Source organism: Lampris incognitus, chromosome 8 (assembly GCF_029633865.1).
Source record: "Lampris incognitus isolate fLamInc1 chromosome 8, fLamInc1.hap2, whole genome shotgun sequence".
In the NCBI taxonomy this organism is placed as follows: Eukaryota; Metazoa; Chordata; class Actinopteri; order Lampriformes; family Lampridae; genus Lampris; species Lampris incognitus.
Genome location: NC_079218.1, coordinates 52,350,522 through 52,373,508, shown reverse-complemented (window position 1 = coordinate 52,373,508; position 22,987 = coordinate 52,350,522). Strand labels below are relative to the sequence as shown.

General features: G+C 43.6%; 1 protein-coding gene across 7 annotated transcripts in view; it reads right to left on the bottom strand.

Annotated features, from left to right (window-relative positions):
* Window positions 1-11,852: 11,852 nt before the first annotated feature.
* The window catches only part of srrt (serrate RNA effector molecule homolog (Arabidopsis)), a 34,395-nt gene continuing 23,260 nt past the window's right edge, over window positions 11,853-22,987 (bottom strand). For 5 of the 7 annotated variants that reach the window (XM_056284539.1, XM_056284537.1, XM_056284536.1 and 2 more), the window contains exons 13-20: window positions 20,227-20,418; window positions 19,949-20,119; window positions 16,444-16,597; window positions 15,481-15,674; window positions 14,608-14,785; window positions 12,506-12,598; window positions 12,281-12,380; window positions 11,853-12,142 (exon numbers count right to left, since the gene is read on the bottom strand). In XM_056284539.1, the coding sequence (XP_056140514.1) occupies window positions 12,067-12,142; window positions 12,281-12,380; window positions 12,506-12,598; window positions 14,608-14,785; window positions 15,481-15,674; window positions 16,444-16,597; window positions 19,949-20,119; window positions 20,227-20,418 (1,158 nt within the window). In that variant the 3' untranslated portion in view covers window positions 11,853-12,066. The remainder of the gene's footprint in view (window positions 12,143-12,280; window positions 12,381-12,505; window positions 12,599-14,607; window positions 14,786-15,480; window positions 15,675-16,443; window positions 16,598-19,948; window positions 20,120-20,226; window positions 20,419-22,987) is intronic. The other 2 variants (XM_056284541.1, XM_056284543.1) reach the window with 1 other exon arrangement.

Sequence of the window (22,987 nt, the reverse complement as noted above, 5' to 3'; positions counted from 1 at the left end):
AGTCCACTCCTTAGTGAAGTACCCCATACCCCTGAGTCTGTTCACAATCAGTTACTTGAAAAGAAACCAATTGGGCGTGAGACAGAAGTAGTCACAGATGAATTATCTCAACCTGTTCGAAGACACTTACCTGAGGGAGACCCCGCATCATCTACTACTGTTGTACCTCAATTTGGACCTATTGAAGGACGTTCACCTGAAAACAACCCACTTGAACCCGAGAGTGCACCACCCACTGGTGTGACAGGCCAGGCTGACCTGTCTGACGGAAACCCGTCTGAGAGCGAACCGATCAGAAGATCTATCAGAGAAAGACATCCCCCTGAGAGACTCTGTTATGGTGAACTAGGAAGACCTTTAGTCCTAGCCATGGCCTCATTTTTCGAAAGTTTGGGCAGAAATGTCCCTGATTCTTCTAGAGTGCCCTCTGCAAGACCATACAGTGTTTAGACGCATGCAGAGACTGATGCGGTTTAGAGGGGGAGAATGTAACCCACATGATTACATGTACCCTGTGACGTATGTAAGTTCCACGATTTGCCTCTAGGAGGCACACGAGCTACAGAGTTTAAACCATGCAAACAACCGTCGACAATAGAGAAGAGAAATACGGATATTTAGAAATACGGACAACTTTGACTATGGATACCTGAATTATTGATATTTGAACTACGGATATTTGAGCTACAGGACATTTGAACTACGACAAAAAAGATCCCTCCCACGAAGCTTCCTTGACAGATGATCTCCTGTTGAAGGAAGAAGGAAGTCTCTTTTCTCTTGTGTTTTGTACCCTGCTGGAATCCTGACTGGTTTTCTTAGTACCCCGAACAACCCCCCTTGCTACACCGTTTGGAACCCTTGGATACCCCCTTTGGATTGCCCCCATCATCGCCCTGGATTTGGATTCATCATCATCGCCTCTACATTAACTTGCCCCTGTGATTGTGGTAGGATCTGGACATTGCACCTTGCACAGATTGGAAGACTGAATCATTCCCCCTTTTCTTTTCTTTTCTTTATTATTTTCTTTGAGTGCACTCATACTTTATTTTGGATTATTTTCTTTAATTTGTTAGTGTAGAATATGGCTGCATAAGTAATATATTAGAAGGGTATAAAATAGAATATAGATATAGACAATAAATAGAATATTAGGAAGAACTTTTAAAAAGTATAATAGAGTAAAATATATATATATATAACACATCTAATTTAGTATTGATATTGAAATAACTTTACTGTGAACTGTTGAAATAAATTGGTTTTTTTATTGTAAACTATACCCACGAGTGTGTGTGTTGTCTTTGGGGTGAGTACTAGAATCTGGTCTAGAAAAAAAACCTACACCAATCTCCACTGAACTTAGACATTAGACTGTAAACTGTCCCTGCGCAAGCATAGGCCCATTCCCCTGTCGTGCAGGTTACACATACATCACAAGTGTGGCGGTGACGACATTCCTTGGCACTGTGACCTGATTTCAGACACCCATAACAAAGCTTATTGTCTTTCACATACTTTTGTTGATCATTTAAGGACTTTTATGTGAAGTCTGGGCACTTGGATAGTTGATGTTTGACATTTTTGCATCACATGCATTGGAGGTCTTTATTTTCCATCGCTTGATATTGATTTGTCACCATTTACAGCAGTTTGGATGCTGAAGACATTGGCTTTGTTTCCCTTTGATTCCTTTGTGCTTCTTCTGTCATAGGATGAATTACATGAGTGAAGAGCATGTAGTGAAGTAACTGGGTTGCATGCTATCTCTGCTTTGAAGGTGACAAAGTTAGCAGTCTTTGAAGGAGGGAAACTCTTTACCGTTCATATGTGCTACTGTGACCTGATGATTCCAACAGGATGCCAGCCAATCTGGAACTTTATGCATCAGTTTTTGGTTTTCTTCACAGTCATTTCATATTTCTAGGCTCTTCACATGAGGCATCGCTTGTAGACAAGCATCAGGAAATCAGCAAATGTTCTTAAGCCTTCTGCATCTTTGGGCTGTATTTTCGGCCATTTTGACAGCTTGTCTCTGAAAGCTCGTTGTATGATAAAAGGCTGACCATAGCGTTGGTTGAGCTTATTCCATGCATCTCTGTATGCCTCATCATCATCTCTATAAAAAGTGCCTTCAAGGCATTTATGAGCAGGGCCACTGATGTATAAGTAATAGAGCTTATCGGCCGAGGAAATGCTCTTTTGGTCAATAAGAGACTTGAATGAGGCTTTCCATTCGATGTGGTGAATTGGATCGCCACTAAACACTGTGGGAGTTGGAATTGGGAGTCTATTTGTAGCCATGCTTTCTTGAATTGCTTGGGCCAGGTAGGATACATCAGTAGGGGGCAATGGCCTATCAATGCAAGGATTTTGATGGTCTATGACTGCATTGAAAGTAAGCTGTCTGTTATTCTGTTGTATGGGCTGACTAACAATTTGCTGCTTGAGTTCTTGGTTATAGATCTCCAGTCTAGCACGAACAGCCTCCATGTCCTTTTCTGCTTGTAGACACTCTAATTCAGATCGCTGTATGTCTAGCTCCTTTCTATGTTGTTCTTCCATCATTCTTATTTTTTCTTTCTGCTTTCTTTCTTCTTGCATTATTTTGTATTGTGCTTCTTTTGCAGCAAGCTCTGCAGCTGCCTCAGCCCTTTTTGCAGCTATGCTCACGAATTCAGAGCGCGGACTAGCTCCTGACTGAGAGGCAGTACCATATATGGAGTAGCTCCTGACTGGAGTGAGCATAGTCATGGGCTCGTAGCTGATGAAGACGGCTCCTTTCGAGCTCTTCATCAAACTCGCCACATCTATCACTGATAAGCGTTCCAAGACTATTTTCACAATGTCTTTACTTACACCCTCGCATGCATCAATTTTGCGTCCAAGTTCAGTTGATGGTGTAACTCGCTCTCTTATTTCATCATAAATGTTCATGACTTCATTCATTCCTTTTTCGATGGTGTCTGTTATTCTGTCCTCGGCACATGAGTTCTGTGCAGTGCCTAGACAGATAGCTAACACGAACGAGGGACAAAGCTTTCCACTGGAGTAGTTTAATCACTTGTTGCAATTTTGTAAAACTGAAACACACAAAGCACAATGTGAACACATTAAAATAAGAATATTAAACAATTGTGACCTCAATTAACATGTTTCTTTTACAGGTACCCTCACCAGGATCAACATTCACAAAGGTAAGTACAATCCAAATTTCAACATAACAAACTTTTCCTATGTAACAATAAACTATAGCTCTATTAATAGAGAACTTCCTTCCAGTTTCAAATAATGATGGGTAAGTATATGGTAGGTAAACTACAGAGCACACTAAACAGAACAATGAATGTGATGCACAGCTATCAGCAAGTAACGTCAGGCTACCATGCACGAGGCTAGGCTAATGGTATATAGCTAACACACACACACACACACACACACACACACACACACACACACACACACACACACACACACACACACACACACACACACACACACAACAGCAACAACCGACGTAACGTTAAACACTCATAGAAACCCATGACTTAACTTTTCCCATAACACACATTCATTTCTAACTGAAACACGAAATAGCACCATACGTACTGATAGATCTACTCTACGGGACACAAAAAACAACTGTAGAGTACATCCATTAACGTTAGTTTTCTGTTTTCAGGCGAACTCATACTGAAAGGAAATGCCGTTATGACAACATGGGCTGGCACCGCGTCACTTCCTTGCAGGAGCAATAACCCTTCCGCCAGTAGGTGGCACTGTAGTTTCAAAATACTAATAACAGAAATGACAGGAGTCAGCACATCTGTCGCAGTAGCCAATACACGTTCTGATATGTCTTGCTTTAAATTTTATCTGGATGCTCTTTAATTTTCCATTGTTCACACGGGCTTAACAGTCTTTTTTTTCCTTTTTACTTAGTTCCTCCCTTTGGTAAGCTAGCATTTTCTCCGTGGGCTTAGGAGGACGTTCTGAAAGTCGTGGTAAAGTTAGCTCATCATTATCCATTTCATGCTGAAGCTCACCTAGTCGGTTTTCCTTACTTTCATTTATCTCCATTAATTCCTGCCTAAACATGTCTTCACATTCCCCTTGGTGCAGTAAACTTCTACTTTCTTGTATTTCCGTTTGTAGCTTATTTATCTGTTCCGTACTGTCATCCATTTTGCGTGTAGCTGTATGCTATCCTTACCGTCTCCATTGACCATCACACAACGTGCTGCAACTCACTGCGCTTTCTGTGCCGTGCGGTCCTTGGATTACATAGGCAGCGTGATGTAGCAGGTGCAGGTGAAGCCCTTACTGTAGCATCCCCACCGAATGATGGTCAACACTTCGACTGATGATTTTTCGTTTATTTAAAAACTCCAAACCACCGTAAGAGCTAGATATAAAGCACAAACAGAAATACATTAACTACATAGCCATGTAGCTTCAAGCGTTACCCTAGCTTAACATTAGCTCACATCTGTTAACAGACACTCAACTTAGAAGAGCTATGAAGTTAATTAAGGCTTCAAAATTACATCAAAGCACAAAACACACAATACATTACAAAGAACACTAACCTTGTGCCTCTTCGGAGGGTGCTAATACAGTAAAATTCGACTTAATGAGAGCTCATTTCACCGTTAATGTTCCTTCTTCCGTTCGCGATAGGAAATACTAAGAATCAATTCGTAATTTCAGAATAAAAGTCACTCAAAGCAAACAAAACTGGAAATACTGTAATACATATTTAAAACATTTGACCTGCAATAATATAAATAAGTACTTGTTCAACAGGGAAATCTCTCTAGAATTAAACTTAGAATTGGGTTAGTTACAGTGCCTGTGGGATTTTTTTGCCCATTCATCCAGAAGAGCCTTTGTGAGGTCAGGAACTGATGTTGTATGAGAAGTTCTGGCTCGCAATCTCCATTCTAGTTCATCCCAAAGGTGCTCAGTAGAGTTTGTATAATCTTCTGTATTGAACCTTGGGTTTCTTATGACGACGACACATGTAACTCTGTAGAATCACACTTCGTTTTATTCTTTTCTTCCCTAGTTACATTTTCGTATGAACTTATTGTCTTGACCTAAAGTTTAGCGTCCCCTAGAGGCCCGACGTTCCACTACATCCCCCTTTTAGTCAATTATCACATTTCTTTAACTTTTCATTTTAATCTTTTCCAGCTTGTTATAGAACAAAACACATTTTCAATATTGTGAATTTTCTTTAAACATGAACAGTATTATATATAACGGGTAATGTGAAAAAACGGTAAATATGCAAACTACCCGGTTAATGTGCAGATTACCCAACGGGGCGGTTAATGTGCACATTACCCGCCAGAACGGGTTATCTGCACATTAACCGGGTAGTCTGCACACCACCCGTTTATTTGGATGGTTAATGTGGATGGAACGAACCTGCAACTCATCGTTTTACGATATTTTGATATTAAATCAGCAAGAGGCCTTTAGCCTAATGACTCATGAAGTGGGGCCATGTGAGGAATCACAAGTTGTGGTAAATGAAAGAACAGACGTTGGCGATATCATTCTGTCTTTAGATCGTTTTCCCCCACTTGTATAACGAGGCTATTAGAACCAAAGAACACAAAAATGAGCCCTCCTCGCTCTCTATCTGATCCCTGATATGAATGAATAGCCTACACATTTGACAAGGGTGAAAAGAAATATCAGTCTCGGCCATCTTCCATCAGGCTGATATAGCCTACTCTCACTGGAGACATGCGTCATTCAACCAATCCGAAATGGCAATCACTCCGTGGACAGACTGGTAAATAACACTTTATGCAAGAGGGGTACTGGCGGGGAAAAATACTAAGACTAGATGATATGAAAACAACGAAATTCGTTTTATAAGCCCAGTATGTAGGAGCAGAAGCAGCGAAAAACTATGTCAAAATGCAATTCCTGTCTGCCAATCAGGCAAGAAAAATGAATGAACAGGCGATACCTTTCAGATGCACTTTTACACAACCACCAAAAAAGAAAAAAATGTGCCCGATCCCCTCCCTCGCCTGGCTAATATCCTACTAGTAGCCTACATATTTCATCCATCATATCCTAATGTAACCGAGAATATGGGAGGGAGCAAACAGATTGTCGATGTAGACTAGACTCGCTGCTGTGCAAGTAAAGCACCCACGTGCACGCGCATCCGCGAGCGCTCGCGCACACACACACACACACACACACAAGCCAAGCGCGAAGCAAGCCCAATAATAAAAGCAATGCATCAATTTGACGCTTAATGGCGGAAATAGGTTTAAATGTCCAAAATTCGTAGATGGATTTATTCATGACGTGATGGACAACAGGGAGTGAAAAACAACACTATTTTAGGAAAAGTCAAAGAGTGAGGGGCCTCAATATTTTATTACAGCATGGCTATTTACAAATTAGTTACTGATTTGCGTCAAAATAACGCAATGGCGGTTCTATCAGTGTGTGTGCGTGTGTGTGCACGCGCGCGCGGATACGCAGATGCGCATGCACGCGGTTGCTTTAGGCTACTTGCACAGCACAGATATTTCTTTTCACCCTTGTCAAATGTGTAGGCTACTCATTCATATCAGGGATCAGATAGAGAGCGAGGAGGGCTCATTTTTGTGTTCTTTGGTGCTAATAGCCTCGTTATACAAGTGGGGGGAAACGTTGATCTAAAGACAGAATGATATCGCCAACGTCTGTTCTTTCATTTACCACAACTTGTGATTCCTCACATGGCCCCACTTCATGAGTCATTAGGCTAAAGGCCTGTTGCTGATTTAATATCAAAATATCGTAAAACGATGAGTTGCAGGTTCGTTCCAGCCACATTAACCATCCAAATAAATGGGTAGTGTGCAGACTACCCGGTTAATGTGAATTCGTTCCATCCACATTAGCCATCCAAACGGGTAGTGTGCAGACTACCTGGGTAATGTGCAGATAACCCGTTCTGGCGGGTAATGTGCACATTAACCGCCCCGTTGGGTAATCTGCACATTAACCGGGTAGTTTGCACATTAACCGTTTTTCACATTACCCGTAACATATGTTAATATTTTCTAATCTGAAGGGCAGGGTGGACTACCTAACCCTTCTGACTCTGCTGCAGGGGTTCATTCTGTCCTTTTTTCACAGCATGTCTTCTTAATACTGAACATGACCCGTTTTACCAGTCCAGTCTTTCAGGTGGACGGGAGACTCTCCCTGATCTGGTCACAGTCACATTAGGGTCGGGCTGGATCTGGTCGCGCTGGCCTGGTTCTGGAAGAGCAGTAAGCTGAGCTCGGTTTCTTCTCAGTGTTTCCAGCTCCATCTCTACGTTGTATGATCTTGGAGTTGAAGCCGGCACTTGTACTGTTCCAGTGGCCTAAACTCTCTGGCCCGGTTCAAGTATCGGCAACTCCTTTGCTCTGTCTTGCTCCATAAGCTTTCTTTTGGTTCTCTTTCATCCTCATGTCTTTCCTTTTAAAAGCTTGGAGGTCCGGTCATTTTGGTCTGAGTGTTCGAGGGGGGACTGGAACTGTAGACCTCAATCTTCTCCCCATCAGCAGCTCTGCTGGTGAGACTCCATGAGCTAACGGGGTTGTTCTGTAAGCCAGGAGAGCTTTCTGGTGATCTTGATTCTTGCTCAGTACGTTTTACTGTTCTCACCACTTAGGCTCACTTAGCTTAGCAGCGTGTTAGGCGCACTGGCTACTGTAGGCAAATTCGGTCTTTTTTCCAACTTTATGAGTAGTTCCTTTCTTCTACTTTCGGATTCGTCTCGCCAAACTTCTGACACCATGTATAATGTTCTGTATTGAACCTTGGTTTTCTTATCACGACGACACAGACAACTCTGTAGAATCACACTTCGTTTTTTTGTTCTTCCCTAGTTACATTTTCGGATGAACTTATTGTCTTGACCTAAAGTCTAGCGCCTCCTAGAGGCCTGCCGTTACACTACAGGGTTGAGGTCAGCGCTCTGTGCGGGCCAGTCAAGTTCTTCCACACCAAACTCACCCAACCACGTCTTAATGGACATTGCTTTGTGCACTGGGGCACAGTCGTGCTGGAACAGAAAAGGGCCCTCTCCAAACTGTTCCCACAAAGTTGGAAGCATAAAATTATCCAAAATGTCTTGCTGAAGCATTAAGATTTCCCTTCACTGGAACTAAGGGGCCTAGCCCAAGCCCTGAAAAACAACCCCGTACCATTATCCCTCCTCCACCACACCTTACCATGTCACAATGCAAGTCCTCCTGGCATTTGCCAAACCCAGACTCGTCCATCAGACTGCTAGACAGAGAAGCGTGATTCGTTACTCTACAGAACACGTTTCCACTGCTCCAGAGTCCAGTGGCAGCGTGCCTTATGCTACGTTCAGACCAAAGGCGGCGCGAATTTTTGGGCGGCGCGAATGCATGCAAAGTCAATGGGAGGAGGCGAATGGGCGGAATTATTCGCGAAATTACGGGCGGCGCGAATCGGGCGAATCGAGCGACGAACGCGCCTTCGAGGGAGTTCAAAAATGTCCAACTCGGGCGAATATTTCGCCAGGCGATAGCCGATCACCTTCAAGTAGGGTTAGAACCCGCCTTCATGTTGGGAAAGAATACACGCCCCCTACCCAGAATTCTTTTCGGACGCCGTCCAAACGCAACTCCTGAACGAGCCGGTGAAATTCGCCAAGCTGGGCACGTCTCCGGTTTATGCTATGAACCCAAACAGAACGCTGACGCCGGTTTCGGCGGCGCAAGTTGATATAAACCAGAGCCACCGCAACTGATCTCTGTCGCTCATCCATGATGATCACAAGTAAACACAAACTGCTCGTGTGTGGTATTTGTTGTGTGCGGTCTAGCAAACTTGCTAGCAGCATCGGTGTAACTAGATTGCTTGTTGTGACGTCAACACGGCGAATTCGCGTTCTGTTCGAACACACCTGGCGGAGCTGGCGGCCAAACACGGGCGAACAAAGCGGCGTGAACTCTCTCGCCGCCTTTGGTCTGAACGTTGCTGACCCGTAACAGTAGCATTACACCACTCCATCCGACGCTGAGCATTGTGCTTGGTGATGTAAGGCTTGCATGCAGCTGCTCGGCCATGGAAACCCATTCCATAAAGCTCCCGGTGCACAGTTTTTGTGCTGATGTTAATGCCAGAGGAAGTTTGGAACTCTGCAGTTATTGAGTCAACAGAGCGTTGGCGACTTTTAACGCACTATGCGCCTCAGCACTCGTTAACCCCGCTGTGTGACTTTACGTGGTCTGCCACTTCGTGGCTGAGTTGCTATTGTTCCTAAACGCTTCCACTTTTCAATAACACCACTTACAGTTGACTGTGACATAGCTAGCAGGGAAGGAATTTCACGAACTGACTTATTGCAAAGGTGGCATCCTATGACAGTACCACGCTTGAATTCACTGAGCTCTTCAGAACGACCCATTCCCTCACAAATGTTTGTAAATGCAGACTACATGGCTAGCTGCTTGATTTTATACACCTGTGGCAATGGGTATGAATGAAACACCTGAATTCAATAATTAAGAGGTGTGTACCAATACTTTTGTGCATATAGTGCATCTTGAACGTATTATTCAGTTACCATTGATTTTGAACCTTGATTACTGAGACATCAATCACACGCATTTCCTTCAGGAAATAATAATTTGTCTAGTTTGAATGAATTTTGCATTTTCGAAGGACTGGATTAACACATCTCAATCATTAAATAATTAGCATATACAGAAATGCCCCCAGTTGTCAAACACAAGGTGGAAATTTCGGTCAAAATAAGGAAATGTATGAAATGGTGTAACCCACCAGGTTTATCATTGATCATGAATTGATGCAGAACCAGCTCCGAAATCAGGGAATATGGGGAATTTGGCTGTGTAAACTAAATTATATAGCTTCATAAGGACACCCTTTTAATTCCACTTCAAGTGTGGGCCTGTATGTTCCACTGCTGATCAGTAATTTTTTTTCTTTACATCACTGAATATTCCCATCAGCCTACTACAGCAGCAGCTACTTCTAAAAATACACAAGACACATTTCTGTATCTTTAAAACACAAAGATGCTCAACCGTGGATAAAATCAAATAGTGTGATGCCCATGAAACGTGGACAAGAACACTTGTCAGTGGTCCTAGAACTCTCCTGGACTTGGTAGTTCTTTGACTTCTGTTCAAAAAGTAGGGTTTTTCTGGCTCTGAAAGCGTAAGAGCTGCAGCAACCAAAGTTGACAGAGAAAACCAGAGTCAAACACAGAAGCAACACAAACTAAATCGATTAGCCAAGCGGTGGCGCTATATTCAGCCTCTGTTGAAGTCTTAACCAATTCCTGGACAGCGCAGAATACATGAAAGATTGAATCTTGCAGTTTCCTAAAGGCTCAGTCAGCTGGGTGTAACGTGAAGTCTTCGGGATGATGATCACAGTGTCACACAATTGAATCCTGCCATGGGACCATAGGTGTCATCGGGATGCGCAATCGTCAATATTCATTTAAAAAAAAATTTTTTTACACAAGTAAATAATAATTAAATTTCGTAAAAAATAATTTAAAATAAGGGATGCAGGATCAGCCTGCATCCCTTACAGAGGTGGAAAACCCGGCTTCAGAAAGTAGAAGTACTAACCATGCTCCACCCATGGACTAAAACAGCTGATTTCACGAATTAGTTCTCCTACCTGGCTTAAGTGTTGTGCTAATTAAAATCAGCTGGTTTAGTGCATGGGTGGAGCAAATACGTGGTTAGTACTTTCTGAAGTGGAGTTTTCCACCTCTGATCCCTTATTTTATATTTTCAGTCTGATTCAAAATTGCTTATAAAAGCTGTTAAAAAATGACAAAAATGGGTGGGGGGGGGGCAGGGAACAAAAAAACGTCTAAAAAAAGTATGCAATGCTAAACAGACCACTGCCCCCTCTTTCATTTGCTGAAATGACACTAATGTGCTATAAAACCAGCAGTACTGTGGAGCAGTACTGTTTATTGTCCCTACAGACAATAAACTGGACTGGGCTAAGAACACTGATGCCCTCTACAAGAAGGGACAGAGCCGTCTCTACTTTCTGAGGAGGCTGAGGTCCTTCAACATCTGCCAGACAATGCTCAGGATGTGGTATGAGTCTGCGGTGGCCAGTGCTCTCCTGTTTGCTGTTGTGTGTTGGGGCAGCAGGTTGAGGGTAGCTGATGCAAACAGGCTCAATAAACTAATCTGCAAGGCCGATGATGTTGTGGGGGTGGAGCTGGATTCTCTGGCGGCAGTTCCTGAGAGGAGGACGCTGTTGAAATGATGTGCCATCATGGATAATGTCTCCCACCCACTCCATGACGTGCTGGTTTATACTAAAAGTAAGTCTATTACTAAGAGTACAGGAGTAATTTTGGTGATATACTCATTCTGCTGAAATGCACTACAGAGCACCACAGGAGATCATTCCTGCTTGTGGCCATCAAACTTTATAACTCCTTCCTCAGAGTGTCAGACACTCGGGAGTTAATGGTCATTGGACTGGCCCTTCAGCTTGTTTTACCCTGTTGGGTTGTGTTTGTGCTGTTGTTTTGTGCTGCGGTAGTGCAGTATAGATAGGGTGTTATGTGCACCATGCTTGTGGATATATTTTCTTCTTATTTCTATTTCTTATCTTTTATTTTTATATGTTTCTGTTTTTCTTGTTTCCATTTACTTATCTTGTTAGTTTTTTTCTACTAAAGCGTGAGTGTCTGTAATGGGACCCAGTTTCCCCTTGTGGATGGATAAAGTGTTCTGATCCTGATTCTGACCCTGAGGGGCCCCAGAAGAGAGTTACTGTGGTAGAGAACAACACAGAGAGAAAATGAAACCTGATTTAATGTTAGTGATACCCAGTTTTATCTTGAGCAGTTAGATTACAGCATGAGAGTACAAGTAAAACTTGATGCGAGCTGCACAGTACAATCATTGCAAAATTGGATGTTTAACAAAACCCGATCCTCCACTAAAGACAACACAATATGAGCATGACAACTGAGAAATACATGTCGACTGGAAAGACCTCGTGAATTCTCTAGAAGAAGTCAATGTCATCTGGTGCGTCCAGGTCACGATATTCAATGATGTTGCGTGGGTCGCCCCGCACCATTCTGAGATGATCCAGGATGCATGGGGGGCAAACAAGGGAGAGAAAAAAACACGTCATGAATCCAGTAGGTTTGAAACTGTCAGAATAGCAGAACACAGAGGTTAGAGCGCTGCTGAGGTTACACATAAAACTCGGTCACCTGTTGTTGCGTGGCTTCCCAAGGTAGCCACCTTGCCCCCGGAAGTTGTCATAGTTACCCCGGCCTCCTCCGTACTGGTTGGGTGGGTAAGGAGGTCCCCCTGGTGTGGAAAAAGATGCTTTGTCAAAACAAACTGATTTCAGGAGTGACTGAAAAAGTTTCTGCTGAAATTCAGAAAAATAAACTGAAGCTAAACTGAAGAGCGTAAGCGGCGCACAGCCATACCTCCGTAGCCCATCACAGGCAGACGAGGCTGGCCAAAGCCCATCGGGCCTTGGGGAGCTTGGGAGGGAAATGGCATACCAGGGGAGGGCAACCCTGGAGTAGAATAACACACACACACACACACACACACACACACACACACACACACACACACACACACACACACACACACACACACACACACACACACACACAGGGAAAAAAAAACATGTTCCAACAAAAGCTCACATATTACAATATTTTACTTTGAAGCTACGATCCTGAAGATGTTCGTGTCCATGAAAGTCCTTTTTAAATAGTTGTTACTGCTGTCATATCAAAGACAGTAATAATATCTGAGTCATGAACACTTCTCTTGCTGCTCATTTTAATGATCACTCAAGTGTGTTTACATGCACAGTGAAGTGGAGCTTCGATTACAGCTCGATAGGCTGTGTAACTGGACTACTGTTGTTGTCCCAGTATACAAGAACCAGGGGAGGATCGATTTATTGACAGAAGAATGTCCAATCTCGGTCCAGTAGGTGGCAATAATGCCCCCGTTCAGCTGGTTGCTATTGGATGAAAGACCACCGCGGGAACTATGGATCCTGCGCAGGACGCCTAGGCCAGTTCAGGCCAACTGAAGCGTGTACATGCCAGAGTAAATCCATCCCCAACCACATCATCTAGGTGTGTTAGTCCCACTTCCAGAAATTCATTTAGTACAATTTCCGTCGGACTAACACGTAAATGTATGTTAGAAGTCCAGTTTTAGTCGGACTAACACCGTAAATCCACTTTTTCTAACATCGTGTAAACATAGTTAGTGGGTGTCAGGCAAGGTCACAGTTACACTCTCGGCCTTGATGCCAGAGTCTTTATTAAAATCCAACCTTTTGTCTGTGATGTTCAGATTACATGACCTGTGTTTGGACTGTGTTCAAACGGTAATGTGCCTCATGTGACATGCATGCACACACAGCAACACGTGATGTCGGCATAGCAACATAGGCGACACACAGACCGCCAAACGTGGAATCCAAGTGAGCCCATGTATATTCTAAGAGGTTTTTATGGTGGAGAAGGACTGTCGGATAAATGTATTTTTTTCTTTGCTGCAACAACTTCCACGACCTCCATCATGATGCGTGCACATTTTTATCTTACAATATGTTCAAGTCACACACACACACACACACACACACACACACACACACACACACACAGCTGACATGCAACAGCATCATTAATCAAGCGTATGGATGGAGGTACACACAGGGCCGTTGACACCAGGGTAACACCGGGTCAGTTGTCCTGGGCTTTGGATCAAGGGAGGGTCTAACTCTGATGGCTTCTGCTGCCACCGCTGCTCCGTCAGCCCTTGCAGCACATGACGACCTACGCTATATAGCACTGCTGTATGTAATTCTGTCCATTATCCGAACCGCTTATCCTGCTTTCAGGGTTGCGGGGATGCTGGAGCCTATCCCAGCAGTCATTGGGTGGCAGGTGGGGGGACACCCTGGACAGGCCGCCAGGACACACACACGCAGTGCTGTGCATGAACACATTGAGCGTGCTCATGTTTTTGGTGAACAGTGAACGTAAATGATCCGTTTGCGACTAATGAATGTAAACGTGAGCATCGTTCACTCTTGCAGGAGTGAACGATGCTCACGCTCCATGTTTTATGGCAGCTGGCAGTTCAGACGTAGCTACCGGTATTGCTGAAGCCAGGCTCATGTGACTATTTGAAGGAGTTTCATGAACAGTGCAGATTCCAACGGACAGAAAATATCACAGTTTTATGTAAACTGTGCCCACAGAGTCTGAAAAAACAAGCTCGAACGTCAGTCACATCGGCAATGAATGTGAAATGACACAGCAAGTCGAAGCATCCGACCGTCGGAGTAGCTCATGTAAAAAAATTCAGTGCAAATAGACGTTTAGTTGAGCTGAGCTCTCTTTTCCAGTTTACCAGCCTATGATGAGACTTTCTGTCTGACAAACAGAAGAGATTATCTTCAGGACTGTACCTTCCAAATAACTTTTAAAGCATGAAACCATTATTTCTGATGAGAACACCACCACCAACATCTGAGCCACGCTGTAGATCTTACTAGAGAACAGGTCTTGCCCACCTTGTCCTGGGCCTGGTAGGGGAGGGAGTTTCATCTCTGGAAGTGACGGTCTTTTGGCATCCATGAGAAAGTTGTTGAAGAACGCGACCTCCTTTTTTACTTCCTCAATTTTTTCCCCATGTTTGTTCCAGATGTGTTTGCGCACAAACTCTGGGCCCTGGTAATTAATTTTGGAAGTATATCTTAGCATGAAGACCAACAAATATGCAACAGTGTTCAGCTTACAGGTATTCAGCTACTTCTGGAGCGGCACAAAGTTTGCATGGTCAAAAATGCCTTAATTTTAAGAAGCACCACACGCCACATAAACAGGTGTAACTAGGGATGTCCACATCCTGTTTGACAGCTTGATGTTGGAGTCGAGCTAAAATGTTTGCAGTGTGCAACTTCTTAAATGGAAAATGAAAGCAGCCCAACAACCACACGTGCAATATCGGCAACTAAAGATATGCAATTTCAACTGGTAAAAATACCATTTCATTACCTAACTTTACTATTTCCCATGACCCCAATAATATTTCCAGGATATCTGATCAATTGTATAATTTTCCAGGATGTGTCGGAACGTGAATATTAAATAACTAATAATAATAATTAAATAACTTGGAGATAACTCGGAGACATAAAAAACTTATTGGCAAATTCTTAGATTTAGCATTTCACTGAAACAGTAATAGTGGTTAAACATCAGAAAATACAACTGAGGTCAAAAGTTTTAAAATAACTTCTGAATACCGTCGTGAAAGATGTTAGCAATGTTTAAGTGCGTGGTACTATCCTGATATCCCAACAGCACTGGCCATTTCCCAACCAGTGGTGAAATGCCGAATACTTGGCTTTACTGGCACGCACCTTGAATTTCTTGCCACTGAGTGGGCAGAGCCACTTATCTTTCCCCAGCTCCTGAGTGTTGGCCGACACAAACTTCTCCACCTCTTGGTCAGGATCTTTTCTGCCCATCTTGCCTGCCTCTTCCTCTGACAAGACTTCTCTCAAACTGAACAAGGGGCTGAGTTTCTCCTCAATCACTTTGTGCCACTGTGTCACTGTGTGCACAAGAAAGAATGATCACTTACTTATTCCACGCCTGACAATCTGAAGTAGGATTTCGTTAGACTCTCTTCAGGCTTAATCAGTCTGGAGGAAGAATAAATTGCTTGCAAAATATCTGAGAAGTTCTATTTGATTTAACACCAGATGCAAATCCAGTATGACTAACAGCATCCAGTAGAAAGACAAGAAAGATAGAGGAAAGGTTGGATAACATGACAAGAAGATATGGCCAAGATTTGAATACACATGATGCTGCAAGCCGATATGCATGACTATTTGCTCAGGTAACTAGTACATCCGTATATCACATTTGCTCAGGCATATGTTTCCAGAGAGCAAGGATTCAGTGATAAACACTCCAAAAATATGTACTGTAATCAGAATCAGAACTAACGCAAATTAATTCTGATTCTGTAATGTAAATTTCATGAGTCTTCAATCCTTGAAGTTTGAGTAGCCAGTATCAAAACAGCTGGAACCAAAATGGGATAGATGAGAATTGTGAGCACAATCAAAAGTCCGCATCAATGAGTATAGAGGGACAGCTGCCAGCAAACGCACTACTAATCTGGTATACACAATTATAAGTGAACACACACTAGCTTAAATGCTGAAACGTTTCCATTAAAACTTCATCCATAAACTTCAACATTATCGAAATGTTCCATCAAAACTATGGGTGTACAATGTAGGTTTTCTCTTTCTCTCCAGCTGGTACTGCTATGGCCACAGTGTAGACAGACAAAAAGGTAACACACTAACCTTCTCCATGTGTGACGCGGTTGGGAGGGATTGGTCCACGCACATGGATCATGCCACATCGATTGGGCATTTCATCCTCACTTGGGTATTCACAAGCATTGTAGTAGTCAATGGAATGGACGACGCGCAGATACAGAAGCAAACGATCCAACACCTGTAGCCAAGCAGAGAGAAAGGGACATTTTAGATGTCTAAATGTTAGCATGCCATTATTCACCAAGTTAACGTTCTATTCAGTCATCTGAGTAGGGATAGCATGCATGCCACTTTTTTAAACTAAGAGTAATAATGCACAGATAGCGCATCCTTTTTAGGCTTTATATTCAACAAAACTGCCAATTTAATCAAATGTTAAAAAGATGTTTGTAGACAAACATCTCATCTCATCTCTCATCTCATCATCAGCTGCTTCTCCGGGGTTAGGTCGCGGTGACAGCAAGCTAAGTAGGGCACTCCAGACGTCCCTCTTCCCAGCAACGCCCTCCAGCTCCTCCTGGGGGATACCAAGGCGTTCCCAGGCCAGATTGGACATGTAGTCCCTCCAGCAGGTTCTGGGTCTACCCCAGGGTCTCCTCCCAGTTGGGATGTGCCCGGAAAACCTCTAAAGGAAGGCGCCCAGGGGGCATCCTAATCAGATGCCCGAACTACCTCAACTGGCTCCTTTTGAAACGAAGGAGCAGCGACTCTACTCTGAGCTCCCTCCGGATTTCCGAGCTCCTCACCCTATCTCTAAGGTTGAGCCCAGACACCCAATGGAGGAAACTCATTTCAGCCACTTGTATCCACGATCTCACCCTTTCGGTCACTACCCAAAGCTCATGACCATAGTTGAGGGTTGGAACGAAGAGTGACTGGTAAATTGAGAGCTTTGCCTTCCGGCTCAGCTCCCTCTTCACCACAATGGTCCGGTACAACATCCGCATTACTGATGATGCCGAACCAATCTGCCTGTCAATCTCCCGCTCCATCCTACCCTCACTCGTGAACAAGACCCCGAGATACTTGAACTCCTTCACTTGAGGCAATAACTTGTCCCCAACCCGGAGGGAGCAATCAACCATTTTTGGTAGAGAACCATGGCCTCAGATTTGGAGGTTCTGACTCTCATCCAGGTCATTTCACACTCAGCTGCAAACTGCCCCAGTGCATGTGGAAGATCGCGTTGCGATGAAGCCAACAAACCCACATCTGCGAAGAGCTGAGATGCAATTCTGAGGTTCCCAAAATGGACACACCCCTTACCTTGGCTGCACCTTGCGAGCCTGTCCATGAATATCACAAACAGAATCAGAGACAAGGGACAACCTTGGCGGAGTGTGACACCCACTGAAAACGGGTTTTTTTGTGCCGAGAATGTGGATACAGCTCTCACTTTGGTTATACAAGGACCAGATGGCTTGTAGCAACTGCTCCAGTACCCCATACTCCTGCAGTACTCCCCACAGAGTGCCCCGGGGTACATGGTCATAAGCCTTCTCCAGGTCCACAAAACACATGTTGATTGGCTGGTCAAACTCCCATGCCTCCCTCAGCACTTCCGCAAGGGTAAAGACTTGGTCTGTTGTTCCACAGCCAGGACGGAATCTGCATTGTTCCTCCTGGATCTGAGGTTTGACAACCGGTCGGAGCCTCCTTTCCAGCACGCAAGAGTAGACTTTCCCAGGGAGGCTGAGCAGTGTGATGCCCCGATAATTGGGGCACACCCTCCAGTCCTCTTGTTGACAAACATTACATAGCTGGGTCCATGGTGGTTCAGTGGTCTAAGCATCGGCTTTGTGTCGATACAGTTGCCCACTGGGGACCGGGGTTCGCGACTCGGTCTTGTCAGATCTGACTATGGCCGGATTCGATGAAGCAGCAATAATTGGCAATGCGGTTGGAGTCGGCTTGTGTTCATCACATGAATGTGTCTCTGTGTGTGTGGGAAAAAGCAGTGGTTCAGCCTGGATTTGCCTTGTCACGAAAGTGGCGAGGCGTCTCCTTCGAGACTGCCGGCCGGAGAGATGCAGTTAGTGAACGCATGCAGTACAAGGGTGGGTGTTTGAACTAGAATAGGGAGCGATTGGCCACTAAATTGGGAGAAAAAAGGAAAAATCAGAATTTAAAAATTACATTGCCAATTACCTTTGTTTTTTTCCTTTGGTTTGAGTGGGGGGGGGGGCAGACTAAATCTGAATTTAGGATAATAATCCCAGTCCAACAAACAAAGCTTCGGAGCTTTGTGGGATTCAGCTTGGTTCTATATTTGAGCGACCTGTTTAAAATAGCATACAACAAATTACTGAATCAAAATCTTAAAATTGTGTTACATTGTCAAAAGAAAGTACACAGCCTTGAATGACGTGTATTATCAGATACCCCCTTTCCAACAAGGCAACCTAGTTCTAGCGCTGGGCTTGTGCTAGTGTCGGTTTGCAGTTGGCTCAACTTGCGAACCTTCTAAAAACCGGTTTGTTTTGCCATGGGATTGAACTGGCTAGAAAGCCAAGTCACTATGTCATTCTATACATCTCCGAAAATGAGGCAAGAAATCAACTATGTAGATTTCGAATTTTTTTTACATTTTCATATACAATTTTCGTATGCCACCATCCACCCATTATCCAAATCGCTTATTTCATTATTAAATTCATATCTGAGAATTCCTTAGGCGACAAATTAACTGTAGATTTTGAATATTGACAGTTTTATGAAAATTGATGGTGAATCGAAAACTTGCTCCATGTTTTCGGAGATGAGAAGCTCCACAAACTGGCAACCAGCCAGCCAGTCATGCTCACAGACCCAGCTTTGGGCTGGTTGGAGCTCTCCCAAAAGACCAGTCTCGTAGAATTTCCCTGTTGACGGAAGGTTTCTTTAAATATCATAAAACAAATGTCCATTATAAAATGAATGGAACCTGTGATTATCTGCCTTGTTCTCCTGTGGGGTAACTGCTCTGAAATTCACAATTTTTCCTTGATTAATCTCTCAATATTTCTTAGGGCTAACTCTTCAGTGTTCTTTCTTGATGTGATTTTAACCATAGGATGTCAGACGGTTACACTAAAATGAGGTTTAAGTGGAAAAATGGATGCAGGGTTTCAAATTCACTGTCAAAATTGATCAAATAAAGTATGTGCTGATAAAACCATTTGATTCCGATCAAACTTTGATTTGATGGGTCATGTGCACGCATTACTCGGCAGAACTGATTGTTGCTGCAGAGTAATGCATCCCCTATTGGTCTTGTTGGTCACAATAATCCTGCCCCCAGTCCCTGGCATAAAAAGTTCTTTCTTCTAGCTCAGCAAAGAGTTAGTGCCACTCTGGAATCAGTTTTCCTCGCCGAGAGCCAGTTCTTTGGCTGTCAAAATGCAAAGACTTGGTTCAAGATTCGGCACCGGCTCCGAGCCAACCATCAAACTGCCTTGGTGGAAAAGGGGTAAGAGTGCTCACAGCAGGAGCTGGTTTCTAGAGTGCTGTGTTTATTTGCTAGTGGTAGTGATCATCATAATGAGCAGACCTTGACTAGCTTGTCATCTCTCTCCACAGTGGTCTCAGTAGGGTTTCCTTCCTTGGTGGCCTCCTCAGAGTCTACTCCGCCTACACTGCCTAAGAGTTCCTCCTCCTCGGCGCTCACCTCCTCTATCAGGTAATCAGTGATATTCTTCAGGATGGGGTTCTGAGCTGGCAGCTTTTCAACAAGACAAACAACACAAATATGAGTAAAATCTCTGATAGCCAGCTACTAAAACTGTGTGAAGTGATGAAATGTTGATACGTAAACACGTATGTAAACACCTCAGCGCTCTGCCCCTCTTCCTCAGGCTTGGGCATCCACAGCCCCCCTTTCTCGTCCAAGGCGTGGATGAGCTTGGCAGCCAGCTTGATGTCATTGCGGACCACTTGCTTGTGCTGAGTGATACCATTAACTAGGCGCACCCTCCGGGCCAAGTCCCTGTTCACCCCTGGTGCCAGCTCACAGTCTCGCAGCTGCAAAAAGTTGTTAATAAGAATAAAGTTGACTTTTACTGTCCTCAGGTGGACTTTGTCTCAAGCACAGAGAGAACAAATGGTTCAGAAAAAGACTATCAATCCAATTTCTAACACATTAATCTTGCAATTTCAACAGCCAGTTTATGTCCTAGGGTTTCCGCATTATGATCAGAGGTGCACATAGCTGGTGCGCAGGTGCGCATGCGTGGTCAAAATAAATGAGGTGCAGCAGATAATATGAAAAGAGGCGCTTTTGCGTACCAACATTTTTGGGACACATTTACTTACTGAAACAAGAGGATTTTCTCCATATATCACTGGTAAGAAAGTCATTATAACAAATGTGTCAATTTTAATAATCAGTTGTTAATCATGCACATTTTAACCTTTGTTCTTGATTAAGTGGATGCGGTTTTTTCCAAGTTAGCAAGGTTAACTGTTAAACCTTGAGCTCCAGCAAATAGTTAGCGTACGTTACAACTAGCTTAACATTACGTTTTTTCTCTGGTTTTAGGATTTTTGTCCATTCATCAAAATGTCCAAGAAGAAAGCTACATTAAGTAATTAATTTGGTGTTGCACCACCCCCAAAGAAATGCCAGACTGAATCTATACATAAAAAAATGTGTATTCGCTGAAAAGTGGCAGCAGGATGTAGCCTAGCTCTAAACAGATGACGACCGCACAGAGATGTGGTGCAAAACATGCCATGACAATCCAAATCTTACGGATAAAAGCAGCACCTTTTATTTAGGGGCAAAAGATTTCAGTCATTCAGCTTTTGAAAAGCAGGAGAAGAGTAAACAGCACATGAGCATAGTGCAAACTATTGATAACAGGTGCAGTCAGGATCAGAAATCCACTCGCCCTCTTGACAGGACAAACTGAATGAAGAACAGCATCTAGCACTGTGTAATATTTTTCTGTTGGCCTTTCACAAAGCGAAACATGCATGCCTGATGCGTTCATATGAAGAGGATATTGCGCTTTTCAAGAGGCTTGGAGTTAATGTCGGGAGTGCATATCATTCACGAGAAGGAGGGACCCACATAATTCAGACACTCAGTTTAGAATCGAGGGCAACTGAATTTTGGGGTGTGCTCTTTGATGGCTCAGAAGACATAACACAAGTGGAGCTACGGAGGGTTTACCTCAGATTTCTTTAATTAATTAATTTGGGTGTGAACTGAGCAGCACAGGACATAGTGAATGGACTGGAGACGAAGTTGGTCTCGGTGTGTACAGACGGAGCAGCAGTCAATGTTGGAGTTTACAATGGGGTCGTTCCCAAATTGCGTCAGATGGTGGCGATCAGGGATTCCCCTGTGCATAGTCTTTGTATTGCCCACACCCTTGAGAACTGCACAGTCAGCTGATCGCATGGTACCATACTGTGAGACATTTAATCGCTCCGTTGTCAAGTCGCTGAGCTTTTATTTACAGAGAGGGGGCGCAAAAAGAATAGAACAATTAAAGATATGTGATGAGAATGGCATTGCCTTTGTTAAACTAGGAAAGCTTCACAACATCAGATGGTCTGCATGGAGGCAAGAGACTCTATTGAAAATATGGAGGCTATTACCTGCCATTCAAATTCAAGTGGCTGCAAGTGATGACAGTGACCTAAAACATATCTACACAGAGCGTGTTCAGTGTTTCCTAGCCAACATGCTTGACACTGGAAACATTTTACAGTTCACCTCCCTCAGGTTCCAGCAAGATAAACTGACTATTGGTGAATGCAAAGATGAGCTGACGGTAGCTGCTGGACAGCTGACACTATTGCTTGACATTGAAGGCAAGTACAGGAAAGAGACTGTTTCAAATGCTGATGCTGACAGGGACAAGGCTGATGTATTGAGGGGTCTTATTCATGAGTTTGAAAGCAGATATGAATCCCTTAAGACATGTGATCAATTTGTAATTTTTAATCCTTCAACCTGGGCTCAAGAAACGCAAGACCTCCACAGTTTTGGCAACACAACACTTACTAACATCCTCCAGAAATATGAGGCCAGCTTGTTTGTTGACAGAGACTCCACTGTAAGAGAATGGATGCATTTAAAGCAAGCAGGAAAACGTTTGGCAGCCTCCTCTGTGTATGACTTGGTCAACACAGTAATCCAGATAGTTACTCCAACATTCATAAAGTCCTTCTGTTGTCCCTTACACTGCCCTTGAGCAGTGCTGAATGTGAGAGGGGATTTTCAAATCTCAATATAATAAAAAGCAAGTACAGATCCCGCCTGTCAGACTCTCGCCTCTCATCCCTGATGCACATCTACTTGTCTAAGATGACAACAGAGACTTTTGACCCGAAGCCAGCTGTTGACTTATGGATGCAAACAGCTAATGGCAGACTCAACCAGGGAGAAAGAAGTAGGCCTACTGCCATGTTTGAAAGAGGAAGACAGTAAATAGAGCAGTCAGGAGGGTAGTGGTGATGAGTTTGTAGGATAACTATGCCGCGTAAAGACTGAGTACTAAGCAACACCTCCAGGTGCTCCCTTGAGAACAGACCGAAAAAGTTATGTGCACCCCTGATTATTATTTATCAATGAATGTGT